We start from the raw sequence: 27782 nt of genomic DNA, 5'->3' as shown, positions 1-27782 counted from the left end.
ATCCTCAGACCAATTACAATTCCATTACAAAATTAGGGTATGGACAAGGATTTACTCTTCATGCTCATTGACCTTGTCCAGCTGACCATGTTCCAGGGTTTTAATATACCTTCTGCAAGATCACAAGAAACCCTTGTGCCAAGTACAATCTCCTATGTTTCTTCACTTCATAACAAAGGAAAGAATTTTAATACTTCAAAAACCTGTGACCCAGATGTTGTGTTAATTACAGAACAGGGTCAAGACATGCCCACAAGTTACTAGCAGCCTCTTTCTTAAATATCAGCTTCTAGTATTTCTCCAATGTTCTTGTCCAAATGACCTTGGTTACAAGACAAGCCACGCCTCTGGTGAAAAGCTACCTTTGTATCAAGTATGATCCTCTAAAGCTTCTCAATTATGTCCAGACAAAAATGTCACTGTTGTGTGGATTACAAGGGGGCTAACCAAAATTGCCAACAATATTAAGCCTACAGGACATGACTTCTCCTTACACAAATTCCCCACACCTCCAGGAAAATATACCATAACCATCATAACAAACATAAAAGTAGTCCCTGAACATTTACAATGGGGGCCAATATGGCTCTGTGAAACCCAGGAACTCTCTATACATTCATACATTCTATTCAGAAATATATCAAAATATGTAATACGCAAAATTATTGAACACTTTAATCTCCAGACAATAAAATGTCAATGACAGACTAACATGGTGATTCACGTTATAACCCCTATCCCAAACTTCTTTTGCAGGAGTATATTAAATAGTGTAGGATTCAACAGTGATACACTAATGTGTCTAAGACTTACATGTAGCAATGACCAGTATTAAGCCTTAGACGAGTGCCATTACACTACAGTGTTAATATCATATGACGTACCCAGTCTGGATGTGGAAATTATTAGTGGTTCCTGTGTGTTCATAATCATGGATCAGAGCAGCAATAATTGTAGCAAACACTTCCAGGTCGGTTAACCAATGCTGGAAATAGATAGAGCTCGGAGGTCAAATCCAACAAATAACAAAACTCTCAATAATTACAAGGAAATTTACTAAAATATGACAAAAATTTTATCCCTTGATGCAATGAAGTAGAGGATGGAAATTAATCCAAACATGACAAAAATTTTATCCCTTGATGCAATGAAGTAGAAGGTGGGAAATTAATCCAAACATGACAAAAATTTTATCCCTTGATGCAATGAAGTAGAAGGTGGGAAATTAATCCAAACATGACAAAAATTTTATCCCTTGATGCAATGAAGTAGAGGGTGGGAAATTAATCCAAACATGACAAAAATTTTATCCCTTGATGCAATGAAGTAGAAGGTGGGAAATTAATCCAAACATGACAAAAATTTTATCCCTTGATGCAATGAAGTAGAGGGTGGGAAATTAATCCAAACATGACAAAAATTTTATCCATTGATGCAGTGAAGTTAGAGAAACTGTACTGCACATAACTTCACCTTGAAGTTTTAAAAATATCTTTATCATAGGCTATAATGCCAGTCATAATCTTTTGTTACAAACATAAAGACACCAGTTACCCTTACATAAGGAGAAACACCTGTAGGGGACACAGTCATAATTTACAAGGATACCATTACAAGGAGAAAACATCTACACAAGTTATGTACAATGTAGTATTTACGGGATGTTGAGTAGATGTACTTACTGTCAGTTTGCTCTGTGACAGGATGTAGAGTAGATACTTACTGTGACAGGATGTAGTGTAGATACTTACTGTGACAGGATGTAGTGTAGATACTTACTGTGACAGGATGTAGTGTAAATACTTACTGTCAGTTTGCTCTGTGACAGGATGTAGAGTAGATACTGACTGTGACAGGATATAGTGTAGATACTGACTGTGACAGGATGTAGTGTAGATACTTACTGTGACAGGATGTAGTGTAGATACTTACTGTCAGTTTGCTCTGTGACAGGATGTAGTGTAGATACTTACTGTGACAGGATGTAGTGTAGATACTTACTGTGACAGGATGTAGTGTAGATACTTACTGTCAGTTTGCTCTGTGACAGGATGTAGTGTAGATACTTACTGTGACAGGATGTAGTGTAGATACTTACTGTGACAGGATGTAGTGTAGATACTTACTGTCAGTTTGCTCTGTGACAGGATGTAGAGTAGATACTTACTGTGACAGGATGTAGTGTGGATACTTACTGTGACAGGATGTAGTGTAGATACTTACTGTGACAGGATGTAGTGTAGATACTTAATGTCAGTTTGCTCTGTGACAGGATGTAGTGTAGATACTTACTGTGACAGGATGTAGTGTAGATACTTACTGCCAGTTTGCTCTGTGACAAGATGAAATGTACTGTCTGGGTCACATCCGCTCCGTGGACCAGGTTATGATACGGATTCTTATATTTGCTATATCCAGCTTCTAATTGCAGGAGGAAAGAGTCCAACATTGAATTATTTATCTTATATTTAGTAACCAAGTCATATTTTTGTAACAGTTCATAACCCACATATTTCAAAGAATGCCCTTCTGCTGCAGTATTTAGTGCAAACACATCGAATGACCAATCATCCATGCCCTGAAAAATAAAGACAAAATTATATTCATTCAGACATTTCCTAGGCTTCAGTTAGCCCTTGTTTAGTAATGTGACGTATTCTCACCTTTAAAAGTGATAAAACTGCGGGGGGAATATGTAATGTGCCTGAACTGGAGAGTCGTCTGTAAATTCTACAACAGAAAATCAGGTCATTTTATCAATGTATTTGTTCTCTGTAAAAAAACAAGTTTTATTATTTAATTAATGTGTTTATTTTCAATCAATTCATATATACAGTTTTATTTTTTCTGACTCTTAACTACTTATACAGTTTTCTTTAAAAATGTCTATTTCAATATTGATGTTGAAACCAACTTAGGAGCTAAGGATTTTTGCTATATTGATAATTCTACTGACATTTCATAACAGTTACATGTACCATCTTTCTACTTACCTGTCCACCATAATGCCTGCCCGGATGGCATGAGCCACACTTCGGAATTTGGGCTTTTCTTGTCCTCTTCGTCGGACATTGTTCATTGACCTTGTGAAGGTCAAGGCCAACCAATCTCTGACCTCTGTTGGGACTGCATCAGGTTCAACCTCACTGAGTTCGTCATCCTCATCTGTAAGTCGTCTACAAAATAATAAGTCACAGGTTTTTAAGCCTCCTACAAACAAAATAACAAGTGGAAACACTGGCAGACTTCTAAAAATTTAGAAGCTACTAATCTGTAAAACAAAATTTAAAAACAATAGAATTACAAGTACCTCTTAAAAAAATCACAAAGTTTGAGTCTGACCCCTTCAGTCTATTAATTTATGAAATATGATTCAAATTAAGTTAATCTACTAAAAATTTTATGTATCTCTCTCTCTCAAAAAAATAAAAATCATATCCAACTTATTAAGTCAAAATTAATTAATGAGAGTTAAATAAATCCAATTTAAGTAACAATAATGAATTTTGAAGCTTATTAGTTGTGAGTGCATAGCCCTATCAGTATAAGTCTGAAGTCTCGTAGAAAATCACGTAACTATATGTATACACATTGGTAGCATTTTAATGATAAATAATCATCTATAATGTTACTTAATGATGGGAATCGAACAGTAAGGATTTCATAAGTGATGATTGGTTTTCTGTATCAAACTTATTACGAACAAGAAGTCTGTGAGCCAATGCTCACTAATAATACCCCCGCTCTGATGTAAATACACAAGTTCATTTATAGACAGACACAGGGATAAACAGGAAGTTGACATTAGATTCGTACAAAAATTAATTCCGCCATTTGACATGCCTAAACAAAGAGTGTGCTAAACTCTCAAGCATCTGCGATAAGTAGATGCTGAGAAAACTGCAACCAAAATTTGTTATGTATGGTACGGACAGACGCACAGATAAACAGGAAGTTGACATCAGATTCATACAAAAATAAATCCCACCATATGGCATGCCTAAAAAAAAAGTGTGCTAAAATTTCAAGCATCTGCAATGAGTAATTCCTGAGAAAACTGCGACCAAAATTTGTTATGTTTGGTACGGACAGACGCATGGATTAACAGGAAGTTGACATCGGATTCGCACAAAAATGAATCCCACCATATGGCATGCCTAAATAAAGAGTGTGCTAAAATATCAAGCATCTGTGATGAGTAATTGCGGAGAAAACTGTGACCAAATTTTGATATGTATGGTACGGACAGATGCACGGATAAACAGGAAGTTGACATCGGATTTGCACAAAAATGAATCCCACCATATGGCATGCCTAAACAATGAGTGCTCTAAAATTTCAATCATCTGTGATGAGTAGTTGCTGAGAAAACTATGAAGAAAATTTGTTACGGACAGACACACGGACACACAGACAGACACACAAGGGTAAAACAGTAAACCCCCCTCTTCTCCGGAGCGGGGGTATAATTATAATTGGAAAACAAAAAAATTACATAATAAACAACTGCATGAAAGAGAAAAATAACATTTCCTGTGCAGAAGCTTTTTTCTCTTCTTGTTTCTACATAAAATGTCCTTGTATACACTTTTATTCTTGAAGAGTTTAAAAAAGTAACAAAGAGCAACCTACAAAAATACTAAATACATGTATAATGACTTTTATATGCATGTGGAGCACCTGGTGTTGGTTTAAAAAAACATAATGCATCAATATTTACATTTTTTAAATTAATATCTTTGTCTAAGATAAAACTACAAATAGTAAAAATACTTCATTTCTACATAAAGCTACTGGTTCATCGAATGGCATGGTCTAAAAAAAAAATCCAGTGCGGGGCGGGACAGAGAGAGACAGAAGTAGTCAGGGCTTGTAGCACATGAATTTACAGAATCAAGAGCATGTAAATATAAGGAATAACTATCAGATTTTTTGATTTCATGACTATGATCAAGCAATTGGCTTGTGTGATAATTTTATGCATAAATGCCTTCTGCAAATTATCATGCAAGCCAATTGCTTGATCACATCATGAACTAAAAAATTAGACAGTTATTCCTTAACTACTGCATACCTTTGAAGGATACTTGATAAACTGTGGCTGGAATCTTGCATTCCAAAAATATGGCTTTGTTGATAAAGATTAAACAATTGATTAATTGATAAAATTATTATTTATAACAAAGTGCTTGGAATATACCAAGAATTGACTGAATTTCGATTATTATCAATGATTTAAGGACAACACTAATGTTAATTTAATACACAACTGAAAAGAAAGCTCATATGAAATATTTTGATTGGAAATAATTTTGGGGTAGTATACATGTACTGTTCAGGGGACACTCAATTTACAATGTGTCATTTCCTAGAAAAACCTTCATACTATGAAAAGTTAGAATGGGGATAGGTTCAAACCATAAGCTTCAACACTTTTTTAGGACAGGTTTTAATACAAACAGGTTTAATCATTAGCATAAAATTATTTAAATGGGTTACTTGTTCTCAATGCCTTGAAATATGTAGCAATTTCTTCTCTTCAACCCAACTATACATATATCTATGAAGAGATATATCCACTCAAGATCGTCATTATTCTTTTGATGTAAGTCAAATATAATTCTCATGTTTATCCTGGACACTTCTCTTATTTTCAGTTAATGTCATTGACTTTGTACAAGATTGGAAAATTCATAGTAGACGGAAGTGGAATTCATTGCATATGTTTACATAAATATTGAGAGCCATTTATACAACCATAATTGAGTAATACAATTATTAGATATCTTGATTCTTGAACTATCCTCACTAACTCAATATCATTTATAAAATCTTTCTGCATTTTTTTTTCAATATTGGGAATTAAATAATTTCTTAAAAATGACTTCAGAGTATAAGTGACAGTACGCTGTAATTCAGAAAGCAATCTGTGAGATTGTGTCTGGAACAAAATTATGAATTTTAAGTACATTATGATACCCTTAGTAATACAGGGAACTTCTAAATCTGTATCTAATCACACAATGACCTATCTCGTTGCGGTTCTGACTCAAATGGAAGTAGGTGCACATTCTCATTATAGGTGCAAAAAGATGTTTAAATGTTACGCTCAGTTAAAAATTTGTTACAGCTTAGGATAAGAAGGATTTTAAAAGGTGTGTGTGTGTGACTTGGGGGGGGGGGGGGCTAATATTTTTGCCAACTTGATGTAATGTTCTTAATTTCTTAAGAGTGTTTAATTTCTCTATAGTTTAGGTGTTGTCGTGCTAATTACCATCACACATTTGTCGGAAAGATATATAAAAAATATGACTTATTTAAACCTTTCCTTTTCATTGTTGAGTGCTCGGAAAATGTAGAAGAAATAACTTTTACGAGAATTTGCAAAGGTTATGTGTAAAGTTGAATGCGATGATGAAACTGTTACATTGTACACAAATATGGAACATGTGCCCTTTATAATTTTGGTCTGCCAGACAGAAAATAGGGCTTTCCTAGACTATAATTATAACTGTCAGCTTTCTTCTACCAACTCAGGCAAAAAATATATAAAAAAAGGAATCTCTCAATCAGTATTTGTTATAATACCCTCTCTACCATTAAATTCCCCTATAATGATTTTGATTTTTTCCCCCCTTGACCTTAAAACTCACTTTCACTAATGTTACTAAAAAGGTCGAAAAAATAAAAATTATTTACCATGAGCATGCATGATTTTCATGAATTAACTGACAATCTATCCTAACAAGTAAAAAATATTTTTGTTATCTAGCTGTACAGTTATAATTATTCTAATCTTACACCTCATATACCATCAATACCCATTATACCTTGCATGTCATTTTGAAGTAAAAAAGAGAACAAATACTGTACACAGTATGCAGTGCACTTACACTTTTTCCATCTGATCTGCTGGCAAATTTTGGTCAATTACAGGAAAAAACCTTTGTGTTATTATCATACGGCGAGCTGCATTTTGAAACACTGTGTCACTTTCTCTACCTGAGTTAGATTCAGCCATTGGTTAATTCAGATACAGTTAATCAGAGGTAAGTTTAAAGCCTAAGCTAATCCCTTCATCTACCCCTTCTGCCATGACAGGAAGTGACATCATCAAACATTTATGACATCATCACAAGTGATGTTTTCCCGAACTGCTGTCAGTTCAACATTTTTGAATTTTGTGTAATGTTCACCAAACTATGATATACAAAGGTTTGTGACTTTGCTGAAATATTCATGCATTTCTGGGGGTGAATTCAAATACAGCAAGTATTTTGACGAATACTATATATAAATTGATTAATGATTAAATTTATTAATAATTAATAACCCTCAGGTATCTACTCTATAGCATTCATGATACTTACACTGATCACATTTTTTGAGGGGTGGATGGGGTGGGAAGTATTCCTTTTTTTCAATTTTTAAAAGACTTAATATGTACAGTTATAAGGTTTGACAAGAAATGTGAATTTTACCTTGAAATTTTGTTACATTTATATACTAAGCCAAAACATAAACTGCATTTCTTAAAAAAAAAAAAGTGATCTACATTATACATGTATATGTTTGTAAATTCTGTATTCTGCTGGAGATCATCAATCATTCTGTGCTGCCAATATTCTTTGTTGTCCTCAAGACAGCAATAAGTGCAGCTATAGAGTACATCTATCTAATCAACTAATAATTAATAAGTGATACTCATTAAAAGAAAATGAATCCATGCACTAATTCTGCAGTATCTCTGAATGATCATTTGCATTTACATGTAATTAATATATGAATGACTGTTAAAATGGTGCAAAAAAGTTACTTCTGGAATGACTTTTATGGAGAAATGATCTTGTCCTGATATGGTCACTCCCATCAACGAATACAATTAAACATATTTCTGGGATTAAATACAAAAATCAAAACAAAGAATTTCACACAAATGTCTAAATCACTCTTATGTGGGAATTAACTCGGGTGTGTAACTCTATGTTAGTAGACTCAGATGACGTTAATGAAAACAGGCCCAACTTATACTTACTCCTGGACAGATTTAGGGACAGGTGTCGGTGTTTCAGTGGAACTGAAAAAGAGTGACAATTTAAACAAGAAAATCAGTGAAACTTTTCTGGATGATTTCCAACTGTTGCTAACGTTGAGAAGCAGAAATTCTAGACTGGAGTAACCTTGACATTAAGGTTGTGATAAATATAGAATCCCTTCTATATTACAGAAGGGGACTGTCCACAATTCTATATAATGACGAAGGATCCATTAAAGTAATTTATTATTTATTATAAGAAAAAATCTAGGGAAAAGACAAGATTTAAAGTCACATAACAAAGATAGCATTGACCTTAAGAAATGAGCCTGAGTGAAGTTTTAATCTATGAAGCAAAAATTCCAGCTTCATTATCCAACTTCACCTTAACTGACGGTCAGTACATAACCTCTGTATCAATGTCCAGTTTATCAGTAGCTGCTCCTGGCAGAATTTCAGATAAAAATCAAATGACATAACCATTTGAAACATTGACCTTTGTAAATATGACCTTCAGAGAGAACAACCCTGAAAATTTTGTGCTAAGTATAACTGCATATTAAAATTGAGAGGATCTGATCCCAGAAAAAAACATTGACGGATTTAGTTACAAACCAAGTAGCTTATAATCTCCCATTACTTTTTTCTATATTTAATCTGCACCAGTTATTCATGATGAACAATAGATCTTTCTTCAATATATAATGAGTATGATTGAAAAAAGAGAGCTCTGCATACACCAACAATGGGGTTCTCATAAGTTGCTGGAAAAAGTTGTATTTCTCTGTTAAACATGTTAAAGTTTTAATATTTTTCTTTTTAAGTGCTTCAAAAGCATTTAATGAAACATTATGAAATACTTATTTAACCTCTAGGCCTAACATTCTGAGGCCACATAAAGGATTCCACGTTTGAATGAGTAAAAAGTATATTAATGACAAATAAATGTGTCCAATTTTCAGACTTTTTCCCCCTCTTCATTCATAACATATAGATCTATTTAAAAAAAAAAATTGATGTAGTTTTCATTGCCTCCTGATTTTGCCTGTGTCAATCATATCATCTCATATTTAAAAAAAAATAATTATATTCACATCACAAACAGTCAATGTCACATGCACAAATGTCGATCATCATGAGCATGCGTGTTACTTTGGTGCAAGATTTAGGATGCATTTCTTAAAAAATTTCTTTTAAAAAAATCGTATTTATAACATATTCACAAGAAATCTGGGCTCTCACCACTTGTGAAAAGAACCAAAATTAATCAATTACATGCTGTTGACTATAATTTTCACCTTGTTCATTAAAATATGCTACAGTCATATTTCATAAGTGCCAAACTGAAATTAAAATAGGAATTAAGGAATTGCTCATGCATTGTAAATAATTTAATATGGTCGGCCTGCAGTCAGGAAGTCCATATAAGGAGCTGTAGTAAAGACATTTCAAAACTGAGTCTTTAGTACATATTTAGATTTATATTCAGTGTCATTTTCTTTATGAAATCCATTGGAAATCCTCAACATTCAATACCCTATAACACAGTCACATAAAACCTTGTCACTGCACGGTAGAATTTATGATTATTCAATACTCAAGGAATGCCAAAATGTATATTGTTTTGGCTCAATTTAATTAAAAACAATTACCCTATTAAGTTCAAAATATAAACAATTGTACATTTAAAATTAATTTGTTATTTTTTTCTCTTGCAATATTCATTTGCGATATTTAATTTTCCACGTCAAAACGACTCTTACATCTATATTAAGCACACCAGTTCTGAAAAGCGCTAAAGAACCACGCACACTAACTCTCGATTCCCACTTACATTTTACACCCATTTAATTCAATATAAATGGCAGTTTGGCCATTTAAACTCGAGTGGGGGGGGGGGGGGGGAGATGTTTTAAAAATATTATCCATTTTCCGTTGATTTTTATAGTGAAGACACATTTTTTACCAAAATTAAAGAGTTATCTCTGTTAGTTTTCCCAAATAAGTTATGTTTATGAAAATTCACATAAATATCTATATAAATATGAAAAATCATTCAATTGACAAATATGTCAACTTTTGAAATTTGACTTGGAGACAGAACAATACTATCGTTTGCAGTTCTTCATAATCAAGATTAATGAAATTAACAATTATGAAGACAGAAAATTAGAGAATGTAAATATAAGCAAATGCATGGTATTCAATTTCTCGGCATGGCCAGGTGCTGTTATAGGACAGACTACATTCAAAAATAAGAATTCAATGCTTAAATAACATTCAAATATTATGAATGATTGCACTGAAGAAATTGAATTATAATATGTATGTTAACATTATCAATTTAGAGAGCATCAGATACAACTGAATTACGAACCAGAAATATGTCTCCTTGACACGATTACCATTCAAATCCTCATTTAAAAGGACTGTGATGCTAAGGACACAGGAATGTCACAATCGTCAAGCTCGAGTGTTTGATAATAATGTTCCTAACTCGATGAATATGTGAAAAAAGTTTATACATGGATCCGTTCTTTCAAAAATTTACCTAGTATCAATAAACAGAAAATATGGGGAAAGAAAAGACCATTCAGCCACATTTAAAATGCTCTCGCTCTAGATCAGTTCCTGTGGAGGATGTAATAAAAGCTCTAAATCAGTTCTTTAATGCTGAAACCACTACTTATCAGGGATGTCTTAAAGGTGTATGAAATAAAATTTTGCTGTGGCATTCATCCTTAATCCAGAATGCAGTGGACAGTCAGACAAAAGATAAATAAAAAAGATGTGTTTGTGAAACACTGATGCCCCCTTAAGGCAGCTCAATGCAAAGGCTTAAGTTTATCAAATGCAAATCAAACTTCAAAGCCAAGAGATAAAAAATGTTGGTACCCAAAAAAGGGTCTTGTCACAAGGAATACACCTGAGAAATATGAAAGCTCTAGTATCAACTGTTGGTCTTGTCACAAGGAATACACCTGTGAAATGTGAAAGCCCTAGCCATTCCAAAGTTACGGCCAAGGTTAAAGTTTTTCAAAAGTAGAACAAATTCAGAGGTCAAGGTCAAAAGGTCAAAACTGTTGGTACTCAAGGGAAAGTCTTGTCACAAGGAATACACATGTGAAGTATGTAAGCCCTAGCACCAATTGCTCAAAAGTTGTGGCCAATGTTAAAGTTTGTTAAAATTTTGCATAAGTGGGTCAAACTCAAAGGTCAAGGTGTCAAATATGTTGGTACCCAAAGAAAGGACTTTTCACAAGAAATACACATGTAAAATATGAAGAAAACCATGTCTCCAACCAGTCAAAAGTGATGGACAAGGCTAAACAGATAAACAGACAGACAGATGGATGGACAGAGCAAAAACTATATGCCCCTGAATCTTTGATTATGGGAGCATAAAAATGTGAGATGGACGGAAAATCAGACATGACATACACGGAATGCCTGGCCATAAAAATTCATCAAACCTTTGTATGCATTCTTTACGTCTCTGATATCCTTGCTTTAAAACCCCAGAAATAAGGTATGAAGCCTTATACATGATAAAGCGAGCGTGTACATTGTATCTTTTTCTGTTCAAATAGAAAATATTTCATTGCTCACTCTCTGAGTTAAACTGAACCTGAATGAATGAGGAAATGATAACACTACCCTTATAGCAAATCGTACATCAATAGCATACAGAAAAATAGCTGTGTAAGTTTGACAATGCAAAAAATCTCAAAGCAATTACAATTCATCACTTTGACAAGTTTGTATTAAATTCTTAAACAATATTGGTGTTTTTGCTTTACTTTATATCTACAGTACACTGTAAAGTTAATGATTTTGCTTTATTTAGCTTCATTAATGTCAAATAATGGCAGAAATTGGTAACATTTTCTCCACTTCCAAGTTTTTTCTCCTACCTGCAGAACCACTTCCTGACAGTGAGTTATTTATGTCCATCAGTAACACAGTTCCATTAATGTATATCATCTTATCCATGCATATGTATCATAAAACATACCAGTGTTTAATAGACTACTCTATGTACCATGTCATAAATATTAGGAGTATTTCAATATCACTGATGATGTATGCCCAAAAACTAACAAAACGTGTCATTATATATATGTACATCAAAACAGGAAAAACAAAACATTAGAAAACTGTTTGTAATTGAGTCAGTCTACGAAAAAATAAAAACCAAACAAAACTCTAAAAGTTCACCCACGCGAACAGTGCATAAAACAATTCGTTCAAAACGTGCATTCACCACTTACTTTTTGAGGGTGTCCTTATTAGTTCTGCAATCATCAAATATTCAGATCAGAAAAATATTAGGCCAAAACAAAAACATTATCTGTTTGAAATATTTTTCTTTCACATCATTTTTTACAAACCATTTACGCCTGACTCATTTTCTCACATTTCTGATATAAGAAAAAGAATCCAATTCTATACTCGTTAAAATGTGCACTACTAGCAAGAACAAAATGTGGTTAATTGTATAAAAACATCATAATCTATAGAGGCTGCTACTAATTTCATTTAAAAATAATCTCTGAATCTATCCTAAACAAACCATAAGAATTTGTAGGGCATAAAAATACATCTTTTTAAAAATATAATACTTTTTCCAGCACTGCAAGATGATTTTATAAAACTTGTGTACCTATACAAATTCCTGCCCTTACAGTCAGGCCCTAGGTCCTGAAGACACTCTTCTGCTGGAGTAACATTAAGGTTATTACATGAAGACTCACCTAGTTTCGTCGATGTAGACCGACTCCAGCACCGAGGCAGCATATTCCAGATTCTTGTACAGATCTTCTTTAGAGACCTCTCCATTCTGTACTCTTCTCAATATATTCCTTAAGCTATAAAAATAAATAAAAGAAATATCTCATGTTTCCAGCATTCCAAGCCAAGCTTTTATTGGCTAATGTTTTCACAAACTTGTGGCGATATTAGACAAAATTTGTTCGTTCCAAGATATGAATATTTAACAAAGACAACTAATCAATAAGAGAATACTACATAACATTTCTGGAGCTTAAACCTGTAATACGCTTTTGTTTGTAAGTTGTTTATCAGGCTCAAAACAAATTAAGTTTCTGACCTGACCCTTTTATCTCTGAACCAAACCTGTGGTCTGTTTTACTGTACTACATTGTTACCGTTTCCCTCAGTATTGTATCACATCAGTCTCTGCTTTCCCCATTTTTTTTCTTTTCACTACATGTAGTACTTCGACTGCCACATTTAGCAGACAAAAGTGTTAATAGGAGGAAATTTTTCAGTACTTTATTTACCATATTAAGCAGATGATTGTTGATGGGAGGAAGTTAGTCAGCACATTCAGTACTTTGATTACTAACCATATGGAGCAGACATTAGAGTCCTTGGAGTAAGTTTGACAGTACTTTTGGTACTTTGATTTCTTACAGTAGACAGGGGTGTTGATAATTTGTCAGTACATTCAGTACTTTGATTAATTACTGTAGAGAGCAGTCATGAAAGGCCTGCAGTGTCAGAAGGAGGAAATATGTCAATACATTCAATATTTGATTACTTACCATACTGAGCAGACAGGAGGCCAATGTCAATGGAAAGAAGTTTGACAGAGCTTTGATTACTTATGGTATTGAACAGACATAAGAGGCCTCCTGGGTGTTGGTGGGGGGAAGTTTGTCAGTACAATCAGTACTTTGATTACTTACTGTATTGAGCAGACTGAGGTGTTGGAAGGAGGAAGTTTGTCTATCAGAATTTTTAATACTTTGATTACTTACCGTATTGAGCAGACATGAGAAGCCTCCGGGGTGTCAATGGGAGGAAGTTTGTCTGTGCCGAGATCAACACTTGCGTAGGAATCACTTTCTGCGATACTTGATGTCCGACTACTGCTACTGGAAGGTAATTTTGATTTGGAGTTTGTTCTCTTCAGCACTGTCAAGGAACCAGCCCCTGAAACAGAAGAAAACTTCTACAGAAAACAGAAGAAAACAGTGCCGTTAAATCATGGGAAATCAAACCAGGAGTCTCTGACACAGTGTAGCTCTATTGGCTTGAACTCCAATGAAATGTATTCTTTGGCTTTTTTCATTTCCTATTTGAAAAGTAATGATCACACTTCACTATTATTTATATTTATATATCTTGATATAGTCCGCACATACAATGCTTCATTCAAATCAAGCAAACATTAGGGAGTAACATTCAAAAAGAACAAAAAGAAATAATTTTATTTTAAGTAACAGAGGAAATAAAAGTCTTGTTGTATATCTATGTTATCTACACCTGACTATTCAATTTCATTTAAATCAGAAAAAACCAAACAGATGAACATGGAGAACTGCTTTGCCACCTGACAACTAGATTATGGACATTACTTACCAATATTTAAATTTCCTCTGGTCGATGACCAGGCTCCAAGACCATAAACTGAGAACAGACTTAAGTCAAAATTTCAAATCCAAGTAACTTTGGAAATAATTTTGATAACAGAACAAAATTTTTATCATATGTTTATACTGGAATATTATACTTACCTGCAAAATTTTAAGTATGTAATATGTTAAATAAAACTCAAGATATTCAGAATCAAAATTTTGACTTAAGTCTGTTCTCAGTTTATGGTCTCAACGCCAGGTCCTAGTATCATGAAACACATCTTAAGTCAAAATCTCTGTAATGGTGTAAACCTGTCAAACTGAAATGCTATTTTCCAAAAATTTAGAGTTTCAGCTCACAGTTTATAAGCATTGAAATGTTGATTTAAGTCAATGTTTCATGATTCAAGTGTGATTACTGCTAAGAATTTGATTTTAATAATTAAATGAATCCTACTGTCTGGACTTGGTCCTGATAAAACCTTAAACTATAAAATTATTCCAATATAACTGTGTTAACAATTTGTGATAGACACTTTTCACCTTAAAATTAAACAATAGTGTTAGAGCACAGTTTATTTAAGGAATGAATTTAATAGCTACCCAAGTTATACTATAAAACCTGGGTTGGGGCAGTTTACGCTTTATTAACCACGAAGTCGTTTATAAAAACACAGGTTATACAAGTATAACTTGGGTAGCTATTAAATTCATTCCTTATAATTTAATTTTTCATCATTAAGTATAGAAAATAAGACAAATTCTCTTTTAAAAATGCCTTCAAATTGTACATATCTTAAATGTAACATCAAGCAGATTAATACCTTTTGATGTACCGGTAAGTCAATGTTTCGTAGGCAACACAGGTTATATGATATAAACTAATTTTTTTTTTTCCCAATCAAATGACGCGATACAACCAAAATTAAATTATGGTTTAATGAACAAAGTAATAATTTCAATAATATGAAATAATTCTTTATTGCTTTGCAGAAATGTTTTTTTTTTGTGCTTTGTAGAAGATTGGCTCATTCCAGCAAAATAATTAAAGGCCCAGCCTCTATCACCAAAAGAATGATACAAACTTAAGGCTATCTGTAATTAAGCCCGTACCTACAGTCTCCGTTGCTTTAGCTTCATTTATTTATTTTTTTTTTTTACACTCAATGACGTCAACATGTCATCTCAATCTCTAGTACAGTCAAAAGCAATAAACCCAGAACAAATCCACAATTATCCAGCCCCTCTCTGATTTCTACAGTACAAAATAATCAGCAATCCACATTCCGATTTCTACAGTACAATATAATCAGTGATCCTAACTAGATGACATTTAGTCTTGTTATTGGTTTAGATAACTGCTGAGAAACTCTATTCAGCCTTCTTTGTGTGATTTGATTCTGTCCATTACAGGGAGATAAGACTGGGGGGTTTTAATGTAGCCTCACTGCTACCAGGCTCAGGAGAAGTTAGCTGCTCAGTGACCTGTACTTCACTTCCTTCCCTAAATTATACCCTTATCTTTATACAAAACATTAAATGTCAATTTATCATTAAAATTTATCTCAGAACCCTGCACTTTATCCCCAAAGTTCTTGTTGACATGCAATTATCCTATTTGTAGATAAATTTCTAAGTAGCATTTTTAATTACTTTTTTGTAAGCAATCTTGCCCTCAGATTCAATGTAATTTCTTTCTCAGTTGTACCACTGGAGTATATATTTTCCATTAATTTACATGACCTATTTGGGGTGTATAGGAACTGATTGTTGGTGACTACAATCGCAGCTGCCTGCAATATAAAATTGATCTAAATCCCTCAATGGCATGCTAAGTCTATCTTTACTATTGTTTCACCACTCCAGGGACATAAAAGCAATCCGTTTGGGTTGACAAAAGATCAGATTTCACAAAACTCATTTCCTACACAGATTTTTCAATATTTTCAATAGCCCTTTTTTCTGTTTGGATTGATTGCCTAAAGGAATATGTTTATGATGAACCAAGAAATCAGGTCCCTTCTTCAAGTGCATAATGAACTCAAAAATTGATCCACTGCAAGCTGGTATCCATCTTTGTTTTTATGTTATCTAAGAAAAAGAGAGGCATCTCCTAACAAGTTACACCTGATTTAAAAATCAAACTCTGTGGATGTTTTCCTCGCAATTCATCCATCATCACATCAATCTGAAGCTATCCATCTACAATAAGGTTACCTCAATTATAGCCATCAATCTACAATAAGGTTATCTCAATTATAACCATCCATCTACAATAAGGTTACCTCAATGATAGCCATCAATCTATGATAAGGTTATCTCAATTATAACCATCCATCTACAATAAGGTTACCTCAATTATAACCATCAATCTACGATAAGGTTATCTCAATTATAACCATCCATCTACAATAAGGTTACCTTTATTATAACCATAAATATATGATAAAATTACCTCAATTATAACAATCCATCTACAATAAAGTTAGCTTAATTATATCAGTTATAACTATCCTCCTGTAATCTTATCTGTATCCTCAATATTGTAACTTCTTCAATAACAATTCATCATTTATCAAGGTACCTCAGAAAAATTACTCCTTTCTCTATATAGTTAAAATAGTAATATCAGTCCATCCTCTATCTAGTTACCATCGTAATAACACACTATCCTCTATCTAGTTACCATCGTAATAGCACACTATCCTCTATCTAGTTACCTCAGTAACAACACTCTATCTCTAATTTAGTTACCTCAGTAATAAGACTCTATCCCTAATTTAGTTACCTCAGTAATAACACACTATCCTCTATTTAGTTACCTCAGTAACAACACACTATCCCCTATCTAGTTACTTCAGTAATAACACTCCATCCCCTATCTAGTTACCTTAGTAATAACACTCTATCCTCTATCTAGTTACCTCAGAAATAACATTCTATTCTCTCTTTATCCTCTGTCTAGTAACATCAGTAATAACTTTCTATCCTCTATCTAGTTACCTCAGTAATAGCACTTTATCATCTATCTAGTTACCTCTGAGTCAGTAATAACACTCTATCTTCTATCTAGTTACCTCAGTAATAACACTCTATCCACTATCTAGTTACCTCAGTAATAACACTCTATCCTCCATCTAGTTACCTCAGAAATAACACTCCATCCTCTATCTAGTTACCTCATTAACAACAGTCCATCCTCTATCTAGTTACCTCAGAAATAACACTCCATCCTCTATCTAGTTACCTCATTAACAACAGTCCATCCTCTATCTAGTTACCTCAGAAATAACACTCCATCCTCTATCTAGTTACCTCATTAACAACAGTCCATCCTCTATCTAGTTACCTCATTAATAACAGTCCATCCTCTATCTAGTTACCCAGTAATAACATTCAACATTCAAAACACTGTCTTAAGTTAAGTACCAGATTTGACTATCGTCTTGTCTTATTTCACCACTGACTTAGAACTAAAGTAGAACTATAGACTTGACCATATCAGTGTTTACACACTATTTATTCACTGACCTAAGTACTAAATTTTACTTCTTCAGTACAATCTGCATTTGTACTACATCTGACTAACACTGACCTGTTTTAGTACTAAATTTGACTATTTTTAGAACTAACTTGTCTTAATTTTTAAGTACTAACCAGTCTATTAAAGGTACAACATCTGATTATTACACCACTATTAATTAATCCCTAATATATAAATTAGATCTAGATGTGAATGTCATAAATTGCTGTAAATGGACTAGATCCCCATTTTGACTTGTGTTAGTCAAATTGGCTAATCCTTGGTTCAAAATTTGTATTGCTAATAAAACAGTTAAAAAAAAAGTATGTCACTAAGGGAGTTAGAAAGATTCCAGTTCCCTTGACCAGAACTATTTCCCACAGCTTAATCTCATTAAATAGTCCTGGCCTCGGGAAACTGGAATCTTCCTAACTCCATGATATACTTTAACTGTATACTAACACTTGACTTTTCTTCAAACTAAATTGAATAGTTCCACTGTCAACCAGTCCAAGTACTAGATTTGACTAACACAAACCTGTCTTCGAACTAAATTTTACTTCTTCATTACTAACATTCATTATAAGTACTAGATTTGACTGCTTCAGTACTTACTTGACAGCTGTCCACTCACTGAACTGGTTTAGTACTAAACTTGACTTCTTCAGTACTGACCTGTCATAGTACTAACACTGAACTGTTTTAGTACTACATTTGACTTACACTGACCTGTCCTAGTATTAAATTTGACTATTTCAGTAAAAATCTGTATCTTAGTTCTAAATTTAACTAACACTGACTTATCCTAGCACTAAATTTGATTTGGTACTAATCTGTCTTAGTATTCAATTTGACTCAATACTCACCAGTATCTTAGTACTAATTTTGACTTAGTACTAACCTGTCTAAGTATAATGAACTAGATTTGACTACTGCAGTAATTACTTGCCAGCTGTCCGTTCTTGGCACCCACACTTCTCATCTTTTAACTACTTTTTAGTACTTACTTGACAGCTGGCCATTCTTGGCACCCACACTTGAGTCATCTTTTGCCCTGTCTGGGGGATTAGCCACTGAAAATAAAACAAAAAATCACTATTCAATGCTTATTATACTATCTATAGACTTCTCTTAACACCTTGGTGTTATTTTTAGAACATCTCAATGACATGTTCCTCCCGTCCAGGAAATGTGAGACGATTGGTCGTCATGACAATGGTTATCAGAATAAATACTTAGTGACATACAACTTAGTGGATCACTTGGAAACCATTTTCACATGACATTTTAAAATTTAGTTTGTTTCCATTAAGATTGATAGATTTCTTTTGATAACATTCTATTACTGGTTGCTGTAAGTTTCTTGATGTGGTAAAGTCTCCAACAATACCCAAAGTATTGAACACATTCATAATGGATGATAATTCTCTCTTAAATTTAACCAAATGCTTGCTTATAGTCTTACTTACATCTCTTTAAAAGATATGGTGTAACTAAAGGTCATCTTTTAATATAACTGACAATTAGATTTCAAATATACATATAAACAAATTCATGTGAAGACAAAAAGTTAGCATTGATTTTCTGCTGAAGATTTGAGCATTGACAGATTGCATGTCTGGACACAGTTTTCTGTTGATATTCCGGAAAGTCTTCAGACAAATCTATATTCCAAAGACTGTGACCATTCTGGAATCTGGTCAGCAATGAGTTAGAGACATTAACAGACATTGGTCATAAAGACAATGGCCATAAAGACAATGGACATAAAAAGGGGATTTGGACAAGACCCAGAATTATGAAAGTTATACCATTAAGATTGACATTCCATTATTTGCTTATTTTATTACCACTTTGATCAATTTTCTTGGTTACCATGTAGAAATTAAGAGAATTGACTCTTGAACATGAAATGGAAGCATGCAATTAAACACAAACAAACTAGGAAACAAATATGCCAACATCCCTGTCCTTCTTACTCTGTATCCCCCCTCTAAGGATGTGTCTAGTGTATTGATTCCTCTGTGAAATCTTTGCGTCATCCACAGTTTGTATCAACAAATCTACAGATGACTGTAAACAAAAAATTGACATCAATTTATAAGGCATGATACTCTTTGAACATAACCAGACTGAAAGTTAACATTTAGTGACATTACACAACTCAAAAGCCTCTGTCAGTACAGACAAAATGATTGTGTGATATCTTCAAAACCATGTGGATGTCAACAGACATATAATTGCCTTTTATTTTAAGTTTTCATTTAATTACTCCATGTTCAATAAAATTAGGGACATGTTAGTTATGTACATCAACCAGACAGAACACATATTGAATTCCTGCTCTTTTTTATTTTTAATTCTTCAAACGTTCCTCAAATTGGCTTTACTAATGAAAAGCAGTCAGTGCTTGACAATGCCTCACAAAAAGGCAATGCAAAAGGAATTTAGCATTATTTTTGGTTTTGTTTTTTTTTAATAAAGATAAAATTGAGAGTGTCTGTATAATAATTCAAATATGCTCCTTTTTAAATTCACCAACACACATACAGTTAATTGATTGTTTGTTTGTATGTTGTTTAACGTCTCTCTCGAGAATTTTTCACTCAATGACATATGGAGACGCCACCACTTGCCGGTGGAGAGCTGCAAATTTTGTCCTATACTCGGCACTTAGGGCCATTGAGCAGTGAGGAATCTTTTTCGTGCCAGCACCTACTGCGACACGGGACTTCGGTTTATATGGTCTCATCCGAAGGACCAGTCTCCATGTCCCACAGTGGGATTCGAACCCGCGACATAAGGATCAACTCCTTACTTCACGACTCTAGAGCAGAAGCTCTAACCACTGCGCCACGCGGGCGACCACATACAGTTGTGTTAAAGAGATAATATGCTATTTATTTCGAAATTGTCTCATTTAAAATCACTCACTTGCGATGACAGCAAAAATTTCCAAGTATACAATATGTCAATTCTTTGGTTTCTTTAATTACAACCCTTGAAGCTTTAGTTCACTAGGCCTGTAGTGCATAATCTTTATATATAATCTTTCTATATTACATTTTTGTTAGTATACATCTTTTCTTGATATATCAGAAGTATAGTCATGTACAACAACATCCCTGCTGATACACTGGCATCCTTCTGTATCATTTAGAAACTGAAAAGTTTTCTGCAATTTGATCAGATACTGAAAAAAATTAAAAACAAAAAACCTTTGGTTTCTCTATTCCTCATTAGTAGTAGTATTGATATATATATATCACACAATACAACAATTTATAACTGTAAACCAGAGCCGGGTTTTTACCAGTTCTTCATTATTTTCTCCAACTTGAAACTTGGTGGTAGTCAACAAAGACAGCTAGCCTGATGTGAATTCATCATTTTCATAATTGAGGTGGTTGTTACTGGGCCTTATTACTGTAAACAAATCCTCCTTCAAGACAACTTCACAAATGTGCAATTTTTTTTTTTCCAAATATTATATTTGAGAGGTTTTCATAGACAATTTTGGCATTAACTACACTAATCTAAGATAAATATGCATAATAAATACTTTTACAACACAATCTAAGTCTTGTATAATTTTAGCAAATCAAATAGCAAAACATAAAACTATATCTTTATGGAAATACAAATTTATCAACTTGTATCTGAAGATATTCGGATACAGTCATCCTAAGTCACCAAGGTGTAATTTTTTTTTTTCATAAAAATCCTGATTAGTTTGTGACTTCATCAATACAAATCACCATGTTTATAATTATAAAACATAATTTTCTCTCCTTTTCAATGTCCTTAAGCACATCAATCATAATGATCAGAAGGTTGCCTAGCAATAACATTTGGTTGCTTAGTAACAGTTCTAGGCCTTAGTGATTTATAATTATTATATCTCTTCATCATCAGCCTACCTGGAGAATAAATCATACACCATCTTACAATATTATCATGGGATATAAGCTTATTGTAAAATAAATCATCCTGAAAATAACAAACCTACTCCATGATGAAGCAACACCCCTTTGTTGGGTTACTGATAACTTGGTTATTGATAAAAACTACTTCAGTTGTTTTTATCAATTTTTCATATTATTTAGCTACAAACTTTCACATTACTTAATTTACTTATGAAATAATTTTATTCTAAATACCTTCATCTTTAAATTTAAGAATTTTCAAGGAAATGATGACAGACCTACAGAGTTTTTGCAAATTTCTGTCGTCTAGCTAGGAATTTATCAGAACAAGAATGAAGCTCCTTCTAGGTGACAATATAAACAAGTCTAACTTAGAATTTGCAGAATCTAAATAAGAAATAATAATTAACAAATGAGTATCAGGAATTATCTCTGATCCTCAAAAAAAGGAGGAATCTTCAAAACAAAAATAAACAAGTCAATTAAATAAACATGTCCCTCTTCCCCCCTCCCAAATCCTTAAAATCACACAGAGAAATGTAATCCTATATTAATTGAAACAAATGAATTGGAGTGCATGCGAATTAATATATCTATATTTGTCTTATTTGTCAACTTTTCAATGTTCTGCCACAAAAATGAACATGTATTCATTCATAGTCTACTTAAATATGACAGACAAATCTTTAACATGAACTCTTCACCTTGCTGGATTGAGTTATCGGCCTTAACAGCAAAGTGTTAATTAATCTGATGAAGGTTTTATCTACAATACCTGAAATATAAAGTTTATTGTAATGATCTGTCAGTTAGAGGATTTTTTTATCATTATGATGTAACACAAAAACAGTTCTATAATCTCTGAGGTACTATTCTGTTAAAATTTTATCTTTCTCATTAAACTTTGAAAATTTATGCTCATTTTTGTAAATGAGCTTGAAAAATTGTGTTAATGATCATAAAAAATAGAAATGAAATCAACAGAATACTTCACAAGATTTCTGATAAAAAATTTTGCACTTGATCAGAATATCCCCTGAAATATTCTCAGATCTAATTTATTTCTTAAATACACAGATTAAGGATCAAACTTTTTTTTTTCAAACATCAGCAATAAGTCTAATAGATTTATCTTCATATAGATATATTGAATTATGTTATCCAGTTCAGAGTAAATATAGAAATTTTGTAAGATTTTATAAAAATGTCCTTTGTGCAAAAATTTGTATAGATTTATACAAAAAATGACATTAAGTGGGATATTTGCACCACAGAATACTTAAAATTTCTTTAAATTCTAATAATTTATTTATAACTTACATGATATATGTCATTTCTATTCAAAATCATGCAGTCAAAAATATATACAAATCCATGCATCAGATTTTTGGTTTGTGTTATTTATCCTTAAGGACATACGCAATGTAGTTTGAACTTTATTGTCTTTTTCCCTGGAGTTGAAGAGTTCCAATACTCAAAGGAACTGTGTGCTGCATTTTAAGGTTTATATATGCTGTTGTACACTTTTTCTAAAACAAGTTTGGATGAACAAAACATCTAGAATATATGTTTAGTAATTTTTGTATATTTTTCTTTGAATTATACAAGATTTTTCATCAATTGATAACTTTTCAAAACCCCTGGTAATGCATGCTGATTTTTTGTCTACAAACATCTGATGGCACTATAATCTTAAATTAAGAATATCTAGAAAAATTATCAGTAGGTAAGGTACGTTGCGTATGTCCTTAAAGCTAAATCTTTACATTAGTTGCTCAACGATCAGAATTCCCACTAAAATTACCACAAAGACCCTACGTCACCCATCAGACAAGAAAGCAGTTGTTTTATGCTTAAAATTCAGGTGAGCAAATGACTAGCAAATTGACCAGTAAAAAGAAAAAATTAATTTCCTACTAGAGGAGTGACAGATGAGCCAACTCTGGGGAATTTTTTAGAATGATACTTACTCAGATATACAAGCTGCAAATTCCTCTCACAACACAGAAGTGAGTGTGTTATCTCCCTCCGTCAAAATTAGACTTAAAGTTTGATTTTTATCGAGGTCTGGAATTCGGCTTTAAGTTTGGAATACACCCATTTTTTTCTTCTAAATACAGATTGGTGTTGCGTCAAAGGAAAAGCAATGCATTCAATCACCGTATATTGTTGTTAACATGATAAGTAAGTGTAGATAATTTGCTGAAATTACTACTGAAACAGATAAACTAGAGTCATCAAGATCTTCCAGCAAAATACAACAACCCAAGCTGCTGCTGATGAGGGCTGGAGCAGAATCCCAATAAACTAATCAAATGTTCTACCTTCAACATGAATATGCGACCAAATTGGTGGTTTTACTGCAGAAATGCTAACAGATAATATAACTCTGTATTCATACTAATAGGGGAAACTTTCATCGGGCCCTCTATCCCCGCCCCCAATCCCTGAAAACATTAATTAAAGAATACACAGAGAATTATAGATGACAGTGTTTAATGGCATGTCTGCTGTTCAATAATCAATTGATGGGGACATTAACCCTATCAATCTAGTCCTGATTGGTTAGAAGTTACACTTGGTCATCCTATAAAATTCCCACCACAGACGAATTAATTGTATAAGCTAGCAATTTGATATGGATGTCTTTGTATATGCAAATATTCCCCAAACCAATTAATTATTGCCTTTATAAGCTATGAATGACAACCCATCAGTCCGATTTCTCACTTGTTTGTAAGGATTTCTCTCAGAATTTGACCATGTACCCCGCCACTAACATTTATATAGAAATACAATGTCACTTTCTGTAAGACTTTATGTTTCTACAAAGAATATTCCTCTATATATACTCTTTGATCCACTGTGGGATCATGACTAAGTTTTTATGGGTTCCTTAATATTTACAGTTTCATAGGCATAATACATCCCCTGATGATGATTTAAGTCAGGAGTAATATATGATGAGGTTGTCAATTATTGTGGATTTGAAGTCAGCATTTTCTCCCTTACAGAACTGGTATCAATAAATGGTACCATTTCCAATGCCCAAAAAACATAATTTTTCCAATCACTCTCAAAATTGTATGAGACAGTCTAGTGTCTGACATCATTGACAACATCTGACCTTAAAAGCATGAAAATGTTAGAACAAAAGGCGATGTTAGTAAAACAATTAATACTTGTTTATTATTTAAAATGTTGAATAGTTAATGAGATTAGAATAGACGTAAAATAAATATCATTTGTAAAAATGACAGAAAATTTCCCTTTGTTCCATTTTGATGCTATTTTTCCCATTTGAATCGGTACCGGAATCATTCACAATGGATAGAGAAAAAAAAAAGGTACTGTAGATCACCAAATTTTAGCGACATCTTATTTTTGAAAGAAAGTTGTTTGGTAGTTACAAGCAAGATAAAATTTTCCAGAATTTGGGTATTTGTTATAAGTAATCTTTAATAATAGAAATATATGGGAAGATGAAATTTTCAAAAGCAGACGGTCTCACGTATTTGTCTAAAAATAATGTTCTCATGAATAAAAAGTGATTTGCAGCACCCAGGAAATCCACGAAAAGTCAGCAGCTTTAAAATTCTCCAGTATTGTCAAACCCTTCCTGATTTTTTTAAGATTGTGTTAGAATTCCACAGTTTTTAAGCCATGTTTTATTACAAAGCAGAATTACACCAGCAATCAATAACATTCAATCTCTGGTAATGATTTTCAAAACAAAAGTTACAGAAATAGAAGGATTCTTCCTAGAATGCAGCAAAACCTTTCAAATAACAACATTCAAGGAGAGGAACTGGACTATGCCATATTGAATTCAAAACAACCATCAATCACTGCGAGTCGGTGTCAATAGTGCACAGCCATAAAATTCAGATTCCTATAAAACACTGGTCCATTCTGATACTGAATATTTAATTTGAATTAATCCATTATCCCCCATTAGAAGTTCTGTCACTATCATCCCAGCAGGGGAGAAATCGACAAGACACAGAAGATGCAGATGAATTGTCCTTCCACCGATTTATTAATTAAAACAATGAATTCAGGCAGGATTGATTAAAAAGTAGATTATATTAATTTCCAAAGTCATATACATGTGAAATGTAAAAACTTGATAATCCTTGGGCTCTAGAATAAGTTGAATTCAAGCATGAGAATTCATCAAAATGGGATATTAAGCTGAGGTTGCTGAAGAATTGGAGAAACACTGTTAAACTACAGCTTGATGTGCTGTTCAACAATGGTGGGGTGACTAAAAATACATCAATGAAGTGTGATACCAGGGGTGGGGTGGGGGGTGGGGGGCTTTTATATAATAAAGTGATGCATAAAATGTAGATTCAATTTTTGAGAAACTTTCCAGAAATAGATAATTCATATGTTTTTAGCTTTAAATTTAAATCATGCGATAAAACAACAAAATATTTTTTCTTCTCTTGAGGATTTCAACCAGTTCATGATATTAAAAAAAGTTTAATCTCTAATTAAAGTCATTCAGATTTGTTGAAACACAAATGCTGAAATCTACATTTTCCTGCCTTAAAATCAAGAATTTTGGAGAAACCAATCAATGAAAAATTCTTGATATACTGCAATATTTTTCTGAAAAATTGTGATGCATCATGATACATACTTTATACCCTCATACTGACCCTACCAAAACTGATCCTCCCAAAAGCGACCCCTCAAAACTCACAAGAATTGATCAGATATAATTATATGACTGTTAGTACCTTAATCAGATTTAATCAATAACCATCCAATAGTTAATCAATAAAGTCATCTTTAAAAGATTATCCTGAGGCAACAAATTTGCAATAATTTAGATATTGTTTTTATTTTAAACCTCTGACAATGCACACCATGTTGAAACTTTGAGATTAACACAAGGATATACTGGTATAAATTTGGCGATTCCTGGAGTAGGCAATATAGAACTACAAATGAAAGTGGAGAGAGTCTATTGCTATGACGTACTTTAATATTTTCAGCAGTCTTAAATATTAAAATGTTGCTGTGGAATTCCAAACTATGACTATGGATTTGCTCACATTTTTAAATCCTGAGCTGAGCAATTTACCAATTTTGTTGTTACTTTTACATCCCTTCAAGAATATTTCATTCATGTTGGGGCCAACTAATTGCCAATGGAAGGCTGCAAATTTAGACCTGTACTTGGCACTAAGTATGGACAATGAGCAATTTGAGACACAGGACCCCCGTTTTTATACATCTCATCCGATAGAGCACTGGATGTTAATTATAAAAATCACAGCTTTTGTTGCTCTTTGGGAAACCTGTACCAAGCCTATCAATGTTTAATACGTAAGTAAATGTCACATTATTTAATTTTCTGTACCTACCTCTGAATGCCTGCATCTTGTGTGTCAAAATGCTCCTATCTTACCAGGAACTTCAAAGAGATTCTATGTTTGGTTATTCTTTCCCGTCAAAAGATTTTAGTGTTTTCAGATTTACATAAGCTACCGGCCAAGCAAACATTTATATGAAAATTTCCCACCCTAGTCCTTTGGGGTTTAATTTGAATATTGACCCAAGATCGAATGGGAATCTGGACATGTAGTAAACGAGTTTCTGAACATCATACACTACTTAGCATAAAAGCATAGAAATATCCTCATGTCAAATTTAAACAGTCTTTATATGAAAGATCATTACAATTAGCATATTTTCTAATCACATGGGTGACTTGTTTGCTAGCCAGTAGACTCCAGTCTTATTTCCAGCCCCCCTCGGTAAATACCATCTTGTATAATTCTCCAATCTGTTTTCCACTGAAATCCAATAAATCTTTGAAATTACATTCATTTCATGTGTCCCTGTCGTGGAGATGCTGGAATTCTCTCTGACAACGGAACATAAAAGCTACGGAGAGTAGG

General features: G+C 33.1%; 1 protein-coding gene across 8 annotated transcripts in view; it reads right to left on the bottom strand.

The window, feature by feature from the left end:
* Window positions 1-27782, bottom strand: part of LOC133173437 (dual specificity calcium/calmodulin-dependent 3',5'-cyclic nucleotide phosphodiesterase 1A-like) — a 144117-nt gene that overhangs the window by 13879 nt on the left and 102456 nt on the right. For 5 of the 8 annotated variants that reach the window (XM_061308426.1, XM_061308419.1, XM_061308421.1 and 2 more), the window contains 9 exons: window positions 18949-19014; window positions 13819-13993; window positions 12790-12903; window positions 12307-12330; window positions 8036-8077; window positions 2994-3176; window positions 2664-2730; window positions 2321-2578; window positions 885-985 (listed from right to left, as the gene is read on the bottom strand). In XM_061308426.1, coding sequence (XP_061164410.1) covers window positions 885-985; window positions 2321-2578; window positions 2664-2730; window positions 2994-3176; window positions 8036-8077; window positions 12307-12330; window positions 12790-12903; window positions 13819-13993; window positions 18949-19014 — 1030 coding nt within the window. Of the gene's footprint in view, window positions 1-884; window positions 986-2320; window positions 2579-2663; window positions 2731-2993; window positions 3177-8035; window positions 8078-12306; window positions 12331-12789; window positions 12904-13818; window positions 13994-18948; window positions 19015-23837; window positions 23854-27782 lie in introns of those variants that run through there. The other 3 variants (XM_061308427.1, XM_061308420.1, XM_061308423.1) reach the window with 3 other exon arrangements.

Source organism: Saccostrea echinata, unplaced genomic scaffold, assembly GCF_033153115.1.
Source record: "Saccostrea echinata isolate AGI-Se365-2 ecotype Australia unplaced genomic scaffold, CSIRO_AGI_Sech_v1 ptg000056l, whole genome shotgun sequence".
NCBI lineage: Eukaryota > Metazoa > Mollusca > Bivalvia > Ostreida > Ostreidae > Saccostrea > Saccostrea echinata.
The sequence above is the reverse complement of the archived record's forward strand: the minus strand, read 5'-3'. Positions and strand labels throughout refer to the sequence as shown.